The sequence below is a fragment of the Lissotriton helveticus genome, chromosome 10, assembly GCF_964261635.1.
Source record: "Lissotriton helveticus chromosome 10, aLisHel1.1, whole genome shotgun sequence".
Classification (NCBI taxonomy): Eukaryota; Metazoa; Chordata; class Amphibia; order Caudata; family Salamandridae; genus Lissotriton; species Lissotriton helveticus.
In genome coordinates, this window is record NC_136071.1 from 141,230,789 (window position 1) to 141,252,915 (window position 22,127).

A 22,127-nucleotide genomic window follows, 5' to 3' on the forward strand; every position below is an offset into this window, starting at 1 on the left:
GCCCGGCGGTGGTGCTATTGCAAGAGACACATCTTACGGGTACGGGCACGTCGAGCAAAGCGATGGACAGATGGGGATACAAAATGATGGTACATTCAGAATTCACGTCGGGATCCAGGGGGGTGGGTATATTGGTTAAGAAGCAGTTCCCATTGATAGTAAATGATGTTAAATCTGATGGGTCAGGGAGATTGGCCGCCATAGTTACGCAATGGGAGGGGCGGCCCCTAAACATAGTGTCTGTTTACATCCCCCCAGCGCTGCAGGCGGTGGCCCTCCCGGATCTCAGTGTGTTCTTACTTGGGTTGCCGGAGGGGGAGCTACTTATTGGAGGGGACTTTAACGCTATTCTGAATGAAACCCTGGATAGGTTTCCTCTGGGGACAGGTACCTCAGGAGAATCGCGCCTGGGGAGTTTTATGGACGCAATGGGTCTTACAGATGTGTGGAGAAGACACCACCCAACAGAACGACAATTCACATATCACTCAGGTGTCCATAATAGCCTAACAAGGATAGACTATTTCCTGGGTTCGCTGGGTAGCCTTAAAAATATAGATACTATAGAAATCAGGCCCCGGGGCATCTCTGACCATTCCCCACTGCTGCTCAGATACACTTATTACCACCAGAAGCGACGCCGTATCTACCCGATACGCCCTGGTTATCTACAAGTTCCCTAGATTAGGAGCGCGTTCAAAAAAGTAACGGGCCACTACTTTTAGGACAATGCGGGTTGCGTTGCCTCTACGACCATCCTCTGGGAGGCGTTTAAAACAGTCATCAGGGGGAAGGCCATAGCTTCCATCACAGCACATAAACGGGAGGGGCAGCTGGAACTGCGGAATCTAGAGTCCGAATTACACACTGCAGAGACCCAACACACTAATGATCCAACCCCTGACACATCCCACAACCTACGCCTCAAACAGCGGCAACATAGAGAACACCTAACAGAATTGACCAGACAGCAGCTAGAGGCCACACGACACAAAGTGTATGACAACGGCGATAAGGCCGGGAAGTTACTGCAGTGGCTAGATAGAAGGGAATAAAGTGATAGATGGATTGCGCAGCTTTGCACGGAGGAGGGACAGGCAACAACCGACCCGCACACAATAGTACGCACGCTTGCGCGATACTTTCAAACAATCTATTCGTCGGACTCTGAGATGTCCTTAGAGGAGGCGCTGACTTACATACAAGACCTCGCCATGCCCAAACTAACCCCGGAAGCGGCACGGGAGTTGGAGGCTGATCTTACGGTAGACGAACTGCAGGCAGCCATTGGAGCGCTGCAATCAGGCAAAGCTGAAGGTCCAAACGGCATACCTGTCGAAATCTATAAGAGGACGGCAGAATCCATTACACCTCAATTGCTGAATATGTTCACCGATAGTTTGAAGGTGGGCGAACTCCCGCCGGACCAGCGCAAGGCCACCATAGTGGTTATTCTGAAAGCGGGGAAGCCTGCGGATAAATGTACCTCGTACCGGCCTATCTCCTTAATAAATGCAGAGGCTAAAATCCTTGCAAAACTGTTGGCAAATCGGCTCACACCGCACTTATCAGCACTCATACACTCAGACCAATAGGGCTTTATGCCAGGCAGGAACACGGCTCTCAACCTTAGGAGACGCCATGGTGCGCTTGCTCGAGCGGTATACGTGCAGGAGCCGGTGGTGGTGCTCTCGCTGGACGCACATATGGCATTTGACATGGTCAAATGGCCCTTTCTCTTCGCAGTGCTACATCATCTGGAGTTTGGTCCAAAATTCTGTTTCTGGGTTCAACACTTATACACCAAGCCAATGGCTCATGTTACAGCCAATGGTCACATTTCCGATTACTTTCCTTTGGCGAGAGGCACGCGCCAGGACTGCCCACTGCCGCCGCTACTTTTTGCTCTGGTATTAGAGCCGCTGGCGGCGTGGATACGATGGGAGCCAATGATACGGGGCCTTAAATGGACAGATAGTTGGGAAGACCGAGTGTCCCTATACGCCGACGATATCCTGTTATATCTGTCCTCGCCGAGGTGCTCCATATTGACCCTCCTAAATGTTTGTACGGTTTACGGTAGGGCGTCTGGGTTCACCATAAATTGGTCTAAGTCAATACTGTATGTGCTGCACGGCCCCTCGCCGCAGCTTTCTGAAAGTTGCCCGCTTAAGATTGCGGGAAGTACGTTTAAGTACTTGGGTGTCTTCGTCACCGCCGACTCTGGGGAATTTGTAGCCACCGCTAGATCGTCTCAAAAGAGACGTACGTCACTGGGGGACACTGCCACTAACATTATTAGCGAAAGCAGCGCTTTGCAAAATGATGGCCCCACCCAGATTCCTATATTTTTGGGAGAATACGCCATACACAGTGCTGCCAACTTATTTTAAGGCTATCTCGGCGCAGGTCTCTAGCCTTCTGTGGGGTAATAAACCAGCACGTAGTGCGCAAGACAAAGTTGGTGCGCGGATGGTACGACGGAGGGATAGCGCTCCCCAATATACAACTTTATCACTGGGCGGCGCAACTGAAAGTGATTAATCAATGGTTACATGTCCCACAGTCGGACCCGGCATTTAAGGCAGACAGAACGCAGCTTGGCATAAGGGATACGCTTACTCCCCTCTATGACAAGAAAATGACCTTAGCACTGTTCGGACCACTGCGTCATACACTTGCGTTGTGGCATACTGCCCAGGCCAAACTAGGATGGCGAGGGGTGCTGACCCAACTCACTCCACTGTGGGACACGAAACAGCTAGGCAGACTTAGAAATAGTAAGGGATTTGATTGATGGGATGATAATAGGATATCCACGGTGGGAGATATGTGGCAGGGAGGAGAGATAGTCTCCTTTGAGTGTCTTCAGCAACAATACAAATTGGCGCCCTCAGAATTGTTTCGGTACACACAGATAAGACATGCCCTGATGACAGCACTGCCGTCCGGCTCCGAAGTCCCGGAGGCATCCCCTAAGGAGGATAGGTTGTTGACTGATTACATGCCGAAGAAGGCCACCTCTCTTACGTACCATAAATTAGTGAATAACCTGCCTGACCCGACGGGCCCTCTGAGAGATAAATGGTCTCAAGACATAGGTGATATTGATGACTTGAAATGGCAGGAAGCATTGGCTTCCCCAAGAGAGGTAGGTATACCCTCACGCCTCAGGCTAGTGCAGCTCTGAATCCTACACTAGTCATACTACACTAGACACACCCTACACAAGATGGGGAGGGTAGAGCACCCCTTCTGCATGCGTGGTTGCGGAGACGAGGGAACCTTTTTTCATACCATATGGGATTGTCCTAGAATAATGGAATACTGGACACAAGTAATGAGAACTATATCACAATCGGAGGGGGTGTCGCTTATGCCCGAGCCAAGACTATGTTTATTAAATATATGGGAGCCAAATGACCTTGCGCGTTATGGGCAGAGTTGGGTAACACTAGGAATTATGATTGCCAAAAGGAACGTAGCACAAAAGTGGGGAAGGGCGGAGGTGCCATCACTTGCAGCATGGGGAAGGGACATGGATGCGGCCATGATAGCCGAGAGGGCGGTATTCAGTAGTAGGGGATGCCCTAAAAGTGGAGTAAAATTTGGGGGGCGTGGAATAAGTATAGGGGAGATATCTGTGATCCACCAGCGGACCGAGACGATGATGACTCGGATGCAGTATGAAGACCTGAGGGTGGGCAGACGGGGCCCGGTTTCTAATGCTGAGAGCTTGCAAAATTGTGACTTTGTAATAATTGACAGAATTTATGGTGATGAAGTGCTGTGCTCAGTGCTGTGCTACACTGCTTTTCTATGTACTAGATTGCTTTATTGTTTTGTTGGAATGGAAATGAATAAATATCTTTTACAAAAAGAAAAAGAAGATGAGGTATCTGTGCCGATGTTTTTGGAGGCTTCTCTGTAAAAGGAGCAACGAAAGGAGCCACGTGTTTGCGGAGACTTTAACGCTCCCATGGACTTAGCAGTCTCTGTGTCTTTTTTCATTTTCTCAAGAGTAGTGTCAACAGCCGGTCCAAAAAGTTGATGTTGATTGAACGGCTGATTTAAAATAGTTGTCTGGACCTCTTACTTAAAGCCTGAAATGCGTAGCCATGCATGTCTTCTGAGCAGTACACTGATCTAGAGGCAGTGTCTGCTGCGTCAAGGGCACATTTAACTAAGGCATTTGTTTTTAGTTTACCCTCTTGTATGAGATCATTTGCTTGCGTTTTATACTGGACAGGTAAATGCTGTAATAGGGTTTCCAGCTGTTCGTAATGGGCCCTATCATATCAGCAGTGCTTGAGTGTTGGCTATGCGCCAGTGATTGGCCGCCTGCACAGCTACTCTTTTGCCAGATGCGTCTATTAATTTAGATTCTTTATCCGGGGGTGGTGCATCCCCGGAGGTTTGCGAATTGACGCACTTCCTAGTGTTAGAAACTACTAGAGAATCCAAAGGTAGTTGTCCTTTGATGTACACAGGGTCTTCAGGGGCAGGTCTATATTTTTTATCGATCCTTGGATTAAGAATCGTGGCTTGTACTGGATCTTTGAATAGGTCAGGGGCATGTTTAATGACCCCTTCATTGGCAATATTTGCACAGATTTTTGGGACTGTTCAAATGTATCTGAAAGGAAATCCTCTTCTGTTGTGTCTGAGTGCACTGTCATGCTGTGAAAAACAGCAGCCCTATTAATTAGTTGTCCAAAAACAATATTATCATCTGGGGGAGATGGTTTTGTTGGGTATGGCTGGGGGCTTGGGAGGTCTGGAATACCTATTGGATCATTGTAATCCCAATTGTTTTGTGGTGTGTCGTCTGGATCTGTGAATGGATCATTGGGGTCTACCCTCAACCCTAGGTTATCATCATCATCATCATAATCTGGTGGTTGTGTATGTGGTGGAGACGTTACAGGCAGAGGTGGTGTAACAGGTTTGGGTAGAGGAAGGGGATTAGTAGGAAGTACAGGAGAAGGAGGCGGCATAGGTGATGTAGCACATTCCTTCTTCTTCACAGGCACTGGAGGCTTTTGCATGGCACAGCTGTGACATGTCCAGTTTTAGGGTTAATATATACCTTTTTCTGTTTGGGATTGACAGGATCCGGATGAAAAGGTTCCTCTTCCTCAATAACCACTTTCGGGGTCGATTTCTTCGGTTCCGAGTGGGGTTGTTGTGCCGTTTTAATGCTCTTTGGCCTTAGGAGACGTGGTAGAATCCTTAGGTTTGTTTTTCGATTCCGAAGGTTTCGGAGCTGAGGCGTGATCTTTAGGTTTAGAAATGTTTGACGCCGGTTTTTCTATGGGCCTGGAGGTGTTCGGGCCCAGCTTATCTTTTGATGTGGAAGGAGTCGGAACCGATTTTGGAGCCGAGTGTTCCTTATTTATTTTATTTATTTATTTTGTGGTTGGCTCGGTCTCGAGCACCGAAAGGCTTGTTTTTCTTTTTCGGAGCCGGGCACGGAGGCGGGCTTCTGAAGTGAGCTTTTGGTCTCGACTGGGGCCAAAAGCGAAGTCTTGATCAGTGCCTTCTGTTTTGGTGGTGGGGTTGGGGTCGGGCAGTAGTACTCACTCGTTGACAAGGAGTGATGGGGTCATCTGAGTCATCTGCCTCTGACACGATTTCGATATCTTCAGAATCTTCTTCTGGGACATCTGGGCCCTCATTAAAGATGTCCTCTTGTTCCGGAGCTGATCTCTGCGCCATGATGCGTCATCGAGCCCGACGATCTCGAATATTCTTTTTCGACCGAATGGAGGCGCAGGCTGGACAGCTGGACTCGTCATGTTCTGGAGAGAGACACAGGTTGCAGACCTTATGATGGTCACTGTGTGGAAACTTCGCCCCAAACTGGGGGCATTTTTTTTTTCACAACAAATTTTATTGATTGATTTGAGCAGAATAAGAGACGTGGCTCCCCACAATCAGGAGATCACCACCAAGTATCTTGGTACAGTTTACATCGTAAGAACAATGTCCAATCAAGAATAGGAGTAAAACCAAGAAAATTAACCCCTACCCCCACCAACTCCCATTACCCAACTGCCCTACTACCCACCCCTTATCCCTCCCTAACCCCGTGCACGTGTGTATAGAAAACCTTCGGTGCTTGGTCGTAGTGTGATAGGCATGACACAATTCACAGGCCCGTACGGCACCCACCACCTATATATCTTCCTCTTGTTCCACAGGGGGATCCAATATCAACTCCCTATAGTCTGCCCACCGCTTCCAGATCTTGAAGTGTTTACGGGGGCATCCTCTCGCTTCAAACACCGGTCGTTCTAGCCCCATATAGTAGTCTAGTCCGGCTTTCCATGCACACAGGGGGGGGGGCTCGCTCTCCCTTCCACGCTCGGGCCAGGTCTCTTTTGGTAACTACAAGCCCCAGCAACAACAAATGGCGTTTATATATGTTCTCACCAACCCCCTCAAGTATGTGGAGCAACCCTAATCGATGAGTGCGTGGAAGGTCCCATCCCAGAACTTCAGACAGGCAGCTCCACACACCCCTCCAGAAACCAATCAGTCTAGGACACGACCACACCGTATGCAGCAGCGTGCCCGTTGCAGCCCCACACCGCAGACATTCCGGCGAACCAATCAGTCCCGCTTTCCACAGCCGCTCTCGGGTGTAATAGGCCCTATGGAGATACTTGAATTAATCTAAGCCGCATTGCAATTGCGGTCCCCCGTGGGGATTCCAGAGCTTCCCTCCAGTCATCTTCGTCGAGGGGACCAACATCTGCCTCCCAAGCCGCCCTCAGGGGAAGCAGGGTGGAGGAGCAATGAGTGACCATCGTTTGGTAAATACGGGAGACCTTCTTATCTCCGAGGTCTCCCATGAATACTTTCGCTTCAACAGGGCTAAATTCAGGGTGCGATTCCAGGTTAGCAATACTGGGCGTAAGTGCGTGACGAAATTCTAAATAGCGAAAGAATTGGGTCTGGGGCATGTGGAACTCAGTGCTAAGTTCTTGGAACGATTTAAGAGTGACCCCGGACATTACATGTCCCAACGTCGAGATCCCAATTGCATCCCAGCCGTCGAACCCCGGCAGCGTGGACAGTTCGGGGAGTTGTCCATTGTTCCACAGCGGAGTTTCCGCTGTTAGTCTACCCCACCAGCCCATGCGACGCAACGCCTGCCGCCACACAGCAAAGACAATTTTCGTGACGCATGGCAATGTCCGCCGCAGCCGGGCTGAGTAAAGAATCGTGTGTAGTGTACTGTCCCCCATCAGTGAGCGCTCCAGGGCATACGCTGGGTCCCCCCTGTCGCCATACCACCATTCATTAAGTATTAGCAGTTGGGAGGCTTGATAATAGGACAGCAGATCCGGGGTGGCCAAGCCACCACAATACGTGGATAAGAAGCATGTCCGCAGCGCCACCCTGGCCGCTCCCCCAGCCCACAGGAAACGGCCTAAAGCAGAGTTGACCTGTCGAAACCACTGGGGAGTGATGGGATGAGGATAGTTCTGCAATTGGTATAAGAGGCGCGGAAGCGCCACCATCTTGAAAATCGCAGACCTACCGAAGATAGTTAGAGGCATCCGAGACCACGTTTTAACATCTGCCTGAACCCTCTCCCACACAGGCACTATGTTGCGTTCCCAGGCAGTGTTCACTGATTCCGATAGGAACACCCCCAGATATTTCAATCCTCCGGTCGCCAACTGCAAGCCTGACGCCCAGGGATCTGTCACTGCTCCGCCCCCCAGTACCCATAGGGTGGATTTGCCTAAATTTAAATAAAGGCCCGAGACCTCCCCAAAGATTTGCATAATTTCTAAGACTCGGGGCCCCGAGCGACACAAGTCAGTAAGGAAGAAGAGGACGTCGTCCGCATATAAAGCAATTCTATCTACAAGGTTCTCGGTCCACACGAAGCCCCGCATCTGTGCGTCTATGCGCACCCAAGAGGCCAGAGGCTCCATGGCCAAGGCGAATAGGTATGGGGACAATGGGCACCCCTGCCGGGTCCCCCGTCCAATGGAAAACGTTTCCGATATCGCCCCGGCGACCCGCACCGAAGCCGTGATATCCGTGTACAGCAGTTTGATATATGACAGAAACACCGGGCCCAGATTGAGACGAGGCAGGAGCGCAAAGAGGTACGTCCAGCTAACTGAATCAAAGGGTTATTAATATCTGCTAGTAACAAAGCCGCTTGTTCCCCGGTGGCCCCCATGGCATCTACCGCCGCCTGCGCACGCCGGATGTTGTGTCGTGTTGCCCTATGAGGCATAAAGCCGGCCTGATCAGGGTGAACCAGGTCCGTTACATATGGGAGTAGACGGTTCGCCAGAGCTTTTGCTAGTATTTTAGCCTCTATATTGAGCAAAGAGATGGGGCGATATGAGTCATGCCTGTCAGGGGGTCTACCCGGTTTTTGGAAAACCACAATTTCAGCATGGCGCCAGTCAGAAGGTAACCTGCCCCGCGCTCGTGCCGTTTCAAGTGCACATCGATAATGGGACCCTAGTTGGAGTTGGAATTTCTTAAAAAATTCGCAGGGGTAGCCGCTCGGCCCAGGTGCCTTCCCACGTTAAGTTGTCCCAGTGCCTCCCCCAGTTCATCAGCTGTAAGGGGAGCATCAAGTGCCTTCCTGGTCTCATCGGAGACCGCCCTAGGTGGCAAGTCATCTATGAATTTAGCTACTTCGTCTACTGATAGGCAGTCTCGCGGGGCATATTGTGCCTTGAAATAGTTGGCAAAACTCGTCGCCAGCTCGGCCGGGTCCGTAATCGCCACTCCGTCCGCAAGGGGGCATTTTTTTAACGGTGTACTTTCCATGAGCCGTAGGCTTTACGGCGTCGATAGGCCCAGTGGCCCGCGTCGACGACTGGAATCGGATCGATGAAAGGCGTGTCGAAGATTTTGATGTCTGAAGTCAATCCGACGAGTTTAAGAACGTTTTGCGCATCGAAAAAAGTTACATTTAAAGTTTCAAACCTGAGCGCAGAAGTTGCATCCGAACCCAATGGTGGAAAAAAACAATCTAAGGATGAAGTCGATGCTCATGCGCACTATCGTCCAAGGGAGGAGTCACCTATCTAATGACTGCAAAGACTTCTTCCAAGACAACAACAAGGTGCAAGTATCCGAGCCCAACGCCAGATGGCGCTCTAATGCATAGTGTGTGATCTGCAGCTCATATGCCTCAAACACATAATTATATATTTTGTTGTATGTTGCATAATAGAAGCCATGTTGCACCATAACGTGTTTGTACAGTCCTCTTCGTGGAGAGAGGATATATCATAATTGTTGGGATGTTCAACAAAGTTATTACTGGGTATAACTACTATCACTATATAACCATTCCGGGGTATTGTTGATATATTACTTGGACATGATATTTGACTATTGGCTCTGAACTGTGTTTTATATGATGCTGCATCGTTTATATTCACATTCACAAACAACAAAATCTTTAATAAACAGATCAAACTAAAAAATTAAAGCAGTCTCTGATCATGCACTAAGGGACGTGTTACCCAATAATCAGTGGTTTTGAAGGGTAGAGAGTAAAACATCAGGGTTAGTGGGAAAATCCCACACATAATGCAGTGTACATTTCCATGATCATTCACAACCAATAACGCCTTCTTGCAGTGAGAGTGCTTGTGAACTCATATACATTTAGTAAATAGAGGTTAGTGAACTGAATCCCTACTAATATGCGTAAAGATAAAGCAATTTTTGAAACATTATTTTCCAATAGGAGGACGTTATGTGTTGTAGTTGATACATGTAAATTAATGGTCTCACCACAGAATGAAAAGAAGAAACAGTTCAAACACAAAAAAATCGAAACAAAAAGGGAAGTACAAGCTGAAAAGACGCACTTAGTCATCACCATCTCCATGACCATTTTGAGGGTTGGGTATTCTTCCCACGCAGTCAAACCTGCAACAGAAAGGTTACAAAGAGAGAAAGACATATTGTAAGTGGACTAGATTGCACATTACGTAAGTGAATGTTAACTTTAAAAGGTTAGCTCTGCGACTCCTGTAGGAAGCTGGCTCTGTATATACTATACCAAAATGAGGTATAGTGTGCACAGAGTCCAGAGGAACCCCAAAGGTAGGCAGAGATCAAAGTAGATAGCACCATACTCTCTATTGGTGGTAGTGTGGGCAAGCAGTAAGGCTCAATCAGAGGGTAGTGTTAAGCATTTGTTGTACACACTCAGCCAAGAAATGATGTCACACACTCAACGAGTGAACTCAGTTCAATTTGTTTGCATCAAAAATATTATTTAGTTATTGTATTTCTGCAATGAAGCCAAGCCTGGTGCAGGTAAGTGAAATACCACTTTGGAAAATAGTATGCAGAATTTCACAGTTGAATGCAGGTCCAAATGCAGTTGGTTGAATTACAGGTAAGTCAACAGTTCGAAATTACTTTTCAGTTACTTTACAGATTACTGTACATGTTACTTTTTAGATTACTTTTAAGGTTAATTTTGCTAATCAGTGTGATATGCCTAGACATCAAACCGAGACATTTCCTAGACAAAAGGTAAGTAAATCAGTTTTTACACATATGCAGTTTTTCAATGTTTCATACAAACCAACTCCACACTTTTTCGAAGAAAAGCAGTCAATGCAATCCTATCGAAGGAAATGAAGTTAACCGTTCGCAGGTAAGTACTTATTTGTGGGAGTTTGTATTTTGGGGTTACCCCAGGGTCAAGGATGCACTCTCAAAGCACCCTCAGCTGCACTAGGGCAGCCAGGTGCAGAGTGCTGAGGCCCAATGATATCCAATGGGGATTCGGGCCTCCGGTTGGTGGCACTCACAAGCAGGCCACAAGGTTGTGGGAGCAAAACTCCTGGTGTTAGGCTCAGGGCAAAGTGGGATCAGAGTTAGCACCCAATTTGCACCCACAGCGGAACTGGGGCGGCCGGGTGGAGGGTGCTGTTTTGGCGTCAGGTACCCTGTTTGCAATGGGAGTTGCGAGTTTTGGGTTTTGGCTGCAGGAAGACTTCTGGGAGGAACCAACAGCTGGGCAGGTAAGTTGGAGGGCTCGGGACGTAGGTGAACATCAGGTCCTCTTCTCCAGGGCACAGGGCGGCTGGATGCAGGGGTGTCTTTTGCGGTCGGATTTCACCTTACATGGCCCTTCGCGGAAGTGGGGTCTCTGTGAAGAGGCAGCAGGCGATGTCGGGGAGTCCTGGAGGGGTCAACCCACGGGGGACTCAGACTCTGGAGAGCTGGAGGACCTCGCTGGGACCAGTGGGCCACGTGGATTCGGGCCAAAGGCGTCGGGTGCAGTGGGAGTTCCAGGCATCAGGTTTCTTTGCCCTCAGCGGGCTCAGAGTCTGTCTTGGGAGTTTCCTTTGAACAGAGCTGCTGTTCACAGGAGATCTGGTCTTTCTTAAAGGTGGTCAGTCCTCCCAGGGGTTCTTTAGGTCGTGGGTGCAGGACAAGGCGGCCTTTGGTGCAAGATCTCTGGAAACTGCAAACGGGCCCGTAGGGCTGGGGCACTGTCAGTTTTTTTTCTGCAGTCTCCTCTGCTAGACGCCTTCTTCCGTCCTTTATCTTCTTAGGTTGAGTGAATCTGTCTTCTTGGTTCAGGGCTGGCCCCTAAATACTGTATTTAGGGGGTGTTTTAGGGGACTCAAGGTCAGTTGCCAATGGGCTATCGGCAACTGACCTTAGGGTGACTACACCCTTGGAGTGCTCACCCCAAGTGGGGGAGTGGGTACAATCCCTAATCCTTATTGGAGAGGGCCTGCCATCTGCAAGATGATGGGGGACACTGAAGAGTGGGTTTCACCTCGCCTCCCCCATCTGAGGGGTGGGTTTGGCAGAGGTGGGCACACCTTCTGGGCTGTGCTAAGTTTTCTCCCTTGTCTTCCTGACGAAAAGGAGGGGAGACAGGAAGGGGGCCTGGTCCTGATAGCACGAGAGGCTGGGGGTCGTGTTACAAAGGTGGCAAGGCCTTTGAAGCTCCCCTGCCACAGATTGCTCTTCCTAACCTGGGGGAGGTGTGAACACCTCCACCCAGGAAAAGCTTTGTTTTTGGGCTCAGGGAGCAAAGGCTCCCACCCCAGGAGTCCAGAAAGACATCTCGTGGGGACCGGCTGGTGTTTACCAGTCAGGGAACCCACCAGATGCTGGTCTTTTTTCAGGGGGCATCTCTAAGATGCCCTTTGAGTACATAGTATAATAAATCCCACACTGGGATCAGTTTGCTACCAAACTTCCTACATTTCAGTAAAGCCATTATGGTGCTCTAGAGTTTGTAATGACAAACTCCCATACCATATATTCTTGATGGCTTTACTGCACTTACAATGTCTAAGTATGGACTTATACACTGTAGGGGTACAGTGCTCATGCAACTGTAACCTCACCAGTGGTATAGTGCACCCACCTAGAGGGGTGTATTACCTATACAATAGTCAATGGGCTGCAGGCTTGGCACAGAGGTATGTGGGCCATGTCGACTTCACTTTTCTCTGCACCAAAACACGCAGCCTGCAATGGCAGTGTGTGTGTTAAGGTGCAGGACCCTCTAAGGGTGGCACAATATGTGCTGCAGCCCTTAGAGGCCTTCCCTGGCCACAGTGCCCTTGGTACCCATGGTACCTTTCACAAGGGACTTATATGTGACCAGAGAGGTGCAAATTGGGGGTACAAAGATACAGTTTTGGGAAAGAACACAGGTCCAGGGAACCTCATGGGCAGGGACCCAGGGCACATCAAGTCCCAGTGCACCAGTAGTCTGGCAAAAAGTGGGGGGGTTACTGCAACAGAAACCCAGCTTCCTACAACACACATCCACTGGAGCTGTGAGTGTGCAGGCATGGAGAGTCAAGTCATCTCCAGTCTCTGATGTTACATTCAAACCTGGTTGCGTCTAGATTATGGTAATAATGATTCTGAGGTCTCATTAAACTTCTGTAATACATTATACACATTTAATTTACCAGGAAATTAACAAATGACTGAGCACTATTATGCAGAAAGGTCCATGGAATCAACTACTATCTGATGTTGCAGTCACAAATCCAGAAACTCTTCTACACTGCAACTAGACTGGTTTGATAGTCTTCACAGAACTAAAGAAGTTATAGTGGAAGAGGTGTGGCGCCGCGGCCAGGGCGACTGACGCTGGAATCTGGGGACCACGGTTCGATCCCCGGCTCCGGCGGCAGGTTAGCCCAGCACCATGTGACTCTGGGCAATAGCTCGCTTAATCTTCCCGACGGCCCCCCAGCGCCTAGAGACCCTTACGGGTGATTGTGCGCTTTACAAATGTGGACTTTACTTTACTTTATATTGTAATAAGGAATAAAGGGAGGGAGTTTGTTCTACATGTTCAGTATGATAACTGTCTTTCCCATTTTGTCAAAAAACAAAAAAATTATGATAACTTAGATTTTTTTTTTTTTATAAATATTTTTATTTGCTTTTTTAACCAACATAGCCACAGCTGGCACGTCACAATTGATTAACCATACACCTCTGCGCACCCCCCATCCATAGTGACAACATCAAAATCATCAGTATATCAAGATCCAACACCCGCCTACAGTACATCTGTTCGCAGAGTCCCTTAAATAGCCAGCAGCCCCCTTCAAGTCCGGGTCTCCCCAACCACCCTTCATCACCTCGGCACACGGCTCTATTCATCAGGACCCTTAGCACCTCAATCAGAACCCAACCCCCCATCAAGGCCATGGTACCTTCTCCACTTTCCCCATACTCTTCGGAATTTCCGGGGACAGCCTCTGGCTTTTTAGGTGACCCTTTCCGCCGCCATGTACAGATCCATAACTCGTCTCCAATCCACCACGCGGGGCGGTGACAGCGCTCCCCACCCCCTCGCTACGTCCCTCTTCGCCATCAACAGGGCCATTGCGAAGATCAGGTGTGGGCGGCTCAAGTCTACATCGTTTGTTATCCCTAGCAAGACAAACATAGGTTCTATAGCAAGCTCTGTCTCCAATACATTACTCAATTCTCCTAGTATTTGTGTCCAGAAAAGTTTGAATGATAGGGCACTCCCATATGATATGATAGAAGTCTCCCTGTGGGTGTCTGCATCTAAGGCAACAAGAGTCACTGGCATGTCCCATGTGGTGTAGCCTGACCCTATCATAGTAAGCCCTGTGTAGTATCTTATATTGGATGAATCGTAGCCGTGATTTTATCGCAACCTTGCTGTGATGCATTAGGACTGCTTCCCAGTCTACTGTGACCATCTCGCCCACGTCCTGTCCCAGGTTGCCCTCAGATTCCCCAGCCTATCAGGTGTATTATTATTCAGGGTCTTGTACGTCAGGGATACCAGCTTGTTAGGTACCTGTTTCTGCAACAGACACCCCTCTAACGGGGTATATTCCGGCAAGGGGGAGGAGAGCCTCAGTTCAGCCCCCCCATGCATGTCGCAATTGCGCATATTTAAGGAACTGTGTGTGACAGAGGCCATACTCTACCGCCAGGGTTCGATAGGATTGAAGTTCCCCTCTTGCCACCAGATCCCCCAACGTGGAGATTCCAATATCATCCCACCCCTTAAACCCTCTGAGTGTGTGGAGCTCGCTCAGCCAGGAGCAGGACCAAATTGGCATCTGTTTTGTAGGTTTATGCGCCCATCCCACCATCTTTGTTGCCCTGTCCCAGACCTCTATGGTTATTTGTGTGGCTGGAGTAATCGTCTCCTTCCAGTACCCCGTATAAATAGTGTAAGCTAGTGCGTCGTGCCATGGTGTTCCTTTCTAAGCGGTATGTAGGGTGGTCAGCCGAGGCATGGAGCCAGTCATTGATCGGCGCCAAATTCTCAGCCCAGTAGAAAGCCTCTATATCTGGTAGAGAAATCCCTCCATTATACTGATTCCTCTGGAGAGTGTCAAGAGCTATTCTGGGTTGTTTTCCCAGCCACAGCAGGGAGCGCAATTCTGCATCTATCGTGTTGAACGTCTGTCTGGGAAGCAGAAAGTATTCATTTTGTAGCGCATACAAGAAGCGAGGTAGCAGGATCATTTTAAACATTGCGGCTCTGCCCAATAACGTGAGAAGGGGAGCTTTCCACCCAAGAGCGTCTTCCGCAAAGTTTGTAATCACTCGCGAGATGTTTTTTTGATAGGACACGTTTCTGTCAGTTGTCAAATAGATTCCCAGGTACGTAAACCCCGCCTGTGTGACCTGGAAGGCCCTAGGCATGGGGGGGCCATGTTACTTCCTTTCGTAGGCTATACAGGATCGATTTATGCCAATTTATCGTGAACCCCGAAAAGGAGCCATACCGATCCAAGACTCTGAACAATGCGGGGACTGTAGTGTCCGGTTGGGTGATATAGAGCAGTATATCATCCACATACAGTGAGATTTTCTCTTCCTGGGTGTCAGTGTGTGATATCCGAAATCCCTGTACCTCCGTCGCCTGCCTAACCGCACAGACCACTATTTCAATGGTAAGGGCGAAGAGCAGTGGGGACAAGGGGTACCCCTGCCGGGTCCCCCTCCTTATGGGAAAGTCGTCAGAGAGTTTACCTTAACCCTGAGCTCTGGGGTCAGCATACAGGAGTCCCACCCACTTCCGAAAGTTAGGGTCAACGCCAAACTTTATCAAAGTCGCCTCCAGGAAGGGCCAATGTACCGCGTCAAAAGCTTTTTCAGCGTCCAGGGAGAGGAACATATGTGTATTATCTCGCCTTTCCACCTCCATGAGCCAATTATGGGTCCGCCGCAGGTTTTGCCTAGTCACTCTGTCCGGTAGGACTCCAGTCTGGTCCTGATGTACCAGGCCTGAAATCACCTGACGCAGCCGGAGAGCCAAGATAGTCACCAAGAGCTTCACCTCCACATTCAGGAGGGAGATTGGTCGATAGGACGAGCATTCCTCTGGAGGCCTACCTTGTTTATATATGGGTACGATCGTGGGCATCCGCAAATCAAGTGGGAGAATGCCCTCTTGAGCTGCATCTTTAAACAATGCCAAAAGGTGGGCCGTCAGTAAATCGGCTCCTTTTAAAAAGAAATTCCGCTGGTAGCCCGTTTGGGCCCGGGGACTTTCCCGGCCGCAGTCTGGCTATTGCCTCCCTGATTTCAGTAGACGAGACATCCGCTTCCAGGGTCTCTTTATCCTCGTCCACTAAGATCAAGGTCGGAATAGTAGTCAAGTAATCCATGACGGCGGCTCACCCAAGTCCCTGGGCTTGTAGAAGTCCTAAAGTAGGATGCAAAAGTCCATACAATCTGGGCGTCCCCCTTCTGCATCTGTCTCTGCCTATCCACCACGCCCTCTATCCACCTGGCGTCCCTTTCTTTAGGGCTCAGCCACACTAGAAGCTTCCCTGACTTATCCCCCACGTCATACAATCTGTGTAGGGTCGCTAGTGTATGTGTTTTGGCCTCATCCGTCACCAAGCTTTTATACTGCTGCTGAATATCAGTCAGTTGCCGGAACACCTGTGGGTCTCTGTCGGACAGGTACTGCCGTTCAAGAGTTAGCATTTGGGATACCAGGGAGGCAACTTCCGCCTGCGCTTTCCGTTTATCCCATGATATTCGATTTTGGGCCCTATCTCGGAGTACTGTTTTATATGCCTCCCACACTACCACGCCTGATTGCACAGAGCCTACATTTTCAGCAAAGAACACTTTTGTGTCAGCCCTACCTCCCCGCATGAGCTCTGTGTTCTGTATGTCCCATGCCGCCAGTCTCCATCCCCCACCCCTGGCCCTAAGGTTTGTTATACAGAATGAAACAATCATAACAATTCCTCAATGTATGTATCTTGAAGAAAAGAGAAGGAGCAAGCTAGTAAAAGTGACCAGGGTCCACAAAGAACATGTAACACGGTTATTAATAAAATAACAAGAAAATCAAACTGGACTTTATGCAAAGTTTATTCGTCGCAAATGTACACCACACAAAAAATAATGCATCTTTATGTAGACTTACCAATGTTCTCTGGGTTAAATGCAGCCACTACTAGTAGCAAAGGCCAGGCCTTCCAGTACAGAGTTGAGATTGCCAGGTTGGGAGGCTGGTACCTGAAATCGAGTTTACAGACACACGTTTACAAATGGGGGCGGTCTGATTTGCAAAGTAAACTTTCTCATGAAACACATTTGAGATGCCAGTGGAGGGGGGAGAGCATACAGCTTAGTATGCACAAATGCCAATCATTAAAGCAGAAAACAACCTTGCCTCCCTAATAAAAACATCAATATGGTTTCAATTGTGGCATGCCTGTGAGTCTGCCTCCTACAAGAACTATCCTGGTATATTCAGCACAATAACTAAGCTCAAAACTCTGTAAATTTCAGGCATGATTGTGTGCCTGGAAAGTAGCCTTAAATATTAAACGTGATTACCTAGAATTAGTGACCCACTAAGTTTCCCCATGTTCTGAGAACTTTTGTACAAAACGTCATGTGCTGTACAGAGATCTAAACATCAGCCCAAAGCCACATCAGTACAACCAGACAGTGACATCATAATATCAGCAACCAGTGCTTGTAAGTCTGACTCTTAGAATTTTTGGACATTTGGTTTAGTAAAGAAATATTGTAAAGAAAAGTCCTCTGTTTGTATTTGTAACATGACACGTCATGTTGCCAGACTGTTTACTGGAGATACCAGGAGTTCCTTGGCACCCTTCCTCTTAGCAATTCACAGGCAAAGCCATAATTATTGGTCTTGTTTCTCAAACCTTCTAACTTCACACATTCTTAAATTGTGTTGTCCAGGAAACAAATACAAACAATGACATGCTTGATACAGGTTTAGTGATGAAGTGAAATAATAAGAAATTATTGCATGTAATCCAGTGGTCTCAATCAAACTAATCCAGTCCACGGCACCCTCGCCGGTTATGTATTCTTTCTGGACTCTACTGCAACTAACAATTAGCAGGACTGGAAGAGTTATATTTAATTTGATAATTGCCAATAACAATTGATCTGGGTTATTTGAAAATATCATGAAACTGATTGTGGAATGCATATATCAAGACAGAGACATTAAAATGCCAACCATGAATACTGAAGTCTTAATATATTTAAATGGTTGCTCTTACCAGACTCTTTCATGTCAAGTAACTGACAGGAATTTAAGACCAAAAACATGGGCACATGACTGGGTGAGGAGACTGCAGAAGCTCAGAGGGTGAAAATGGACAGAAATGTTTGGAGCGTATGTCTGCTGGAACATTTTGCTACCATCTTATCTTGATCAATTTGATATTCAAGATTAGGATTCCACATGACTTAGTTTTCATTCAAACTAAGTATATTAAAAGCGGAGACAGTCACTTTTGTAAGTGTGGTCTTTTCTATGTTTGTGGAACCCAACGCCTCCCCAGTCAGGTAGGCTTGCTGATTTCACTCTGTGACTTACCCTGTAGGCAACTGTATGTTTTCCGGATGGTGGTAGGTGCAAAGATTCAAAACTGCATCTAGCAGTTGAATTCTCTCCACCTTCAAGACACGCAGGTCTAAAAAATAGTTAATAAACAGAACAAAAAAGTAGGTTACAAATATCCATCATGCAAGGCAATCTCATAGCATACATTTTTGACAACTACAACCTTTCGAAAATGCCAATAGTGTATGTCAAAGTTACAATCCCATCAGTGTTGGAAATGTGACTGAGAAAAGTGTAAGATGACTACCACTGGTGGCGTTCTAGTGGTATATAAATATTTTACCATCTGATTGCACGGCTGCTGCTCGTTTCACCAGGTGGTCTGCCAACTCCATGGCATCAGCAGGACCAAGAGGTAGGTCCCGTGAGAGACCAATCACCAGAATACGCATCAGTGTGTCTTCCAGGAGAGGCACTTCTGAACACAGGCGAAGAAAGAAACTGGAAAAGTAAAATTATCTAAGATTAGTGTGCGATAGCAATAAAGATGTTTGCTTCCATACTGGTAAAACAGGATAGCTTTAAAACAACATACTAAAATCATTTATGACAATTTCACATAGAAAACAAGCATCAATGCCCATTAGAGAGAGAAAGAGGTTTTTACAGGGTTCAGTGAGATAGAAAGAAAATGTGGGACTGAGTTAACAATATTTGTCTTCCAGAATATCTGCACCATAGCAGCATGGTTCCAGCCCCGTCAGGCTTACTCAATAAGGCTATGTAGTCTCATGTGCTCTGTGCTGCGGTCATCAGTTGCAACCTATCAAAGAACTAGGTGTTTCACACTGTTTGGTTACAAAATATATGAACTATATGAAGGTTTAAACAGAACATGCCACTATGGCTGTATATCACATCCGGACATCTTAGAGGTAGCGGCAGTGGCAGTGTTACATAAAGGCGTTTCATTACAATGGCAAATTGTTTATGTTGCCAAAACAGGATTATGAAGACAGCTGCACTGCACTGGAAGGAAGAAATGAGATGCTCACTACAATATGAGAAGGAGTTCACACCCTACCCTCAATTTTGCTGAGGAGGCTCAGCATTTTGGTGCCGGTCACAAGGCATGAATGTCCTAAGCTCTATAGGTGAGTGTGCCTTGCATCAGGATTGAAGAAAAGGTACTGTTAACTTTCAGCCCAGTACTCAGTCTGTTCAGTTTGGGTCCAGTTTGTGCTTCCTGAGGAAGGTAGTAAGGGTCTCCTGTTTCACTATTTGTGCTTTTCAACAGCATAGTTTTGTTTTCCTATGTGAGGGTGTGTAACTGTGCACAGGGCACACAGGCTTGGTTTTATTTTAAAACTGCACTAGGCATACATGAAAGCACAGCCTTGTTTTACTTACAAAACGGTGTACAAGAATGTGAGTTTTAAGTGGTGTGTGCACTCTCAACATATAATTTGGATTTGTGACGCAGATGCATTGGTTAGCAGAAATCATCTCAGAGTTCTCAATGTTGTGCATAGTAGATGGCATTATCACCGGTTATCAGAGGGCGAGGTCTTAAAAACACTATCAGCGGACGGACATTCCCCCTTTCGTATTTCTGGTCTCATTCGCGAGAGCAGAAAAGGACAGGTTGTGCTTCCCAAGCTTCACTTCAAGGGCACCTTGACGACTGGAGAATGACGAAGGACTTAGGCGTGACTACGAGCACTTTGGGTATAATGTTTTGTGGTACGTGAGGTTTGTGTGGTAACAAAGAACAATACATTGACATGTGGAGTACCTACTGCTGTATCTTGTCAGGAAGAGCTTACTTTTTATTTTTTAAACTCTTTTTATTTGACAAAACAAATAAAGCACAGCATTACAGCAATGGGTATGGTGAATCTGAGGTACAAAATTGGTATTCGTTACATTGGGTGTCTCGGTTCCAGGCGATCTCCATTTTATTTTGTGGTGTAAAAATAGATTTGAAGTCTGTGCATCTCAAACGCCAATACAAGCCATATTTAAATCACACTGAATTCCCGAAGAACTGTAGGCTCAACTGTGCCTTAGTGAAGACAATGCACTCATTTCTAAGCTTTTACCATCTGCACCACATCTGACTAGAAACCCCAGTAAAATGACTATGTTTTAAAAGCTATTAATCCCAGGAAAAGGAAAAACAGCATATCAGGCTTTCACCTTTGTGGGGACAGCTGTCCACCAATCACATGCCTACAGGCGAATACTCCCTAAGCACTTGAAACATCAATAACTATCAATAACTATCTAGTTTGTCATCATGAAAAATCATTCCCAAACTAATTTTAGTCTTAAGAACTTGAAGCGCTTCTGTGCACTTTTTCAAATTGTTTCCCTGTGTTACCAGCAAAGCAGTAAGGTTTATACCCAGGTTTAAATCCACAAATGAGAGGGGATTTTAAAACAAAGCAACAAACCAAGAATTATTCAATTTGATGACAGCCAGAGTATAGATAAAGTGGCTTGGGCTACAGTAGGAATACACATTCAAATAACATTCAGAATCAGCAGATAAGGAATCTTGCTAATGCCTCTTCATAGTGAAGTGAGTGAAATCATCCACTACTGAAGTGATCAATGTCCGATGGCTCGCAGTTAACAAACTAATGTAAGTGCAATAGTCAATTACAAAAAGTTTTGAACCAAGCACAGTGCTCTTACTTGCGGTCGCTCTCAGGAGGCCAGTTGTCCATTTGTAGTATGTTTCTGGCTGTTCTGTGAATAATACTTTGTGAAGACTGTGGAGAAAAATGTACAAGGGGTTCAGATTGGATTACAGGTTAAAGTGAATAACGAGCGGAGTGAGTTACATGCAAACGTCAGGTGAAGTTGCTGAATGCTATGCGCCATATTCTAAACATAATTAAAAAATTCAAACTAACCTATAGCCAGCATCTAGCAAAAACACACACCAACTCAAAGACCTTTGTCAGGCTTGGCACAGGCACTAAGAACTAGACGTAGATAGTCTCACAACAGGGATTTCTCTTACAATAGTCTGTTTCTCTTGGGCAGGGTCCAATTACACTTAGGGGAATCTGGCAGTGCTGCTGTGTTCTAAGCCCTAGCTCTACAGTGTCACGAAATACCAGACTAAACCCTAACGCACACCAGAACCCTGCCTTGAAAAAAAGTAATTTAAGTGAAAAATGCAACGAAGTAAAAGATGACACGTGAAAATGTGAATCTAGAACACCTATATGGTGAATCTTCTGAACCAGAAGGGGAACAGTTTTGAAAACCATACCTACCATATCATTTCACAATAGAGCAGTTACTGGCTCTGATGCACAATGAATCAAGGCAGGCACCATTTGCAATATCTTTAGAAATCTCTAACCTCTTCTGGACCATGAAAACAAATGACCCACTTAAAAAAATGTATCTGGCAGTAAACCAGAAAGTACGCTGTAGCATCAACATTAGGCAAAATGCTCTTTGACGCTGAGTGGCAATTTGGAAAGACATCCAGCTCTTGTTAGCGCCAACACTTTGCGGCAAACACTTGATTAACTGGAAGTATGAACACAAGTAAGGACTTAAACTATCAGAATGCATTAGTAGGACGAGTCCTGGTAGGATATTGTGTTCCCCTCCCCCACTGTTTATATTTCCTAAAGGGATGTTGAGTTGATGATCCCGGGGGTCGTACCTGAGATCTTGAAGTGATATAGAACCAGATTTACTGAAACAAGCTTGCCAAGTACCCCCAAACTAAAGCATTGTTCCTTACTGATGA

General features: G+C 47.0%; 1 protein-coding gene across 1 annotated transcript in view; it reads right to left on the bottom strand.

Moving 5' to 3' along the window:
* INTS1 (integrator complex subunit 1) overlaps nt 1-22,127 on the bottom strand; it is a 526,883-nt gene that overhangs the window by 333,181 nt on the left and 171,575 nt on the right. Inside the window, 6 exon segments of the mRNA XM_078664951.1 lie at nt 9,867-9,927; nt 16,943-17,034; nt 18,383-18,479; nt 18,693-18,850; nt 21,050-21,077; nt 21,080-21,126. Coding sequence (XP_078521077.1) covers nt 9,867-9,927; nt 16,943-17,034; nt 18,383-18,479; nt 18,693-18,850; nt 21,050-21,077; nt 21,080-21,126 — 483 coding nt within the window.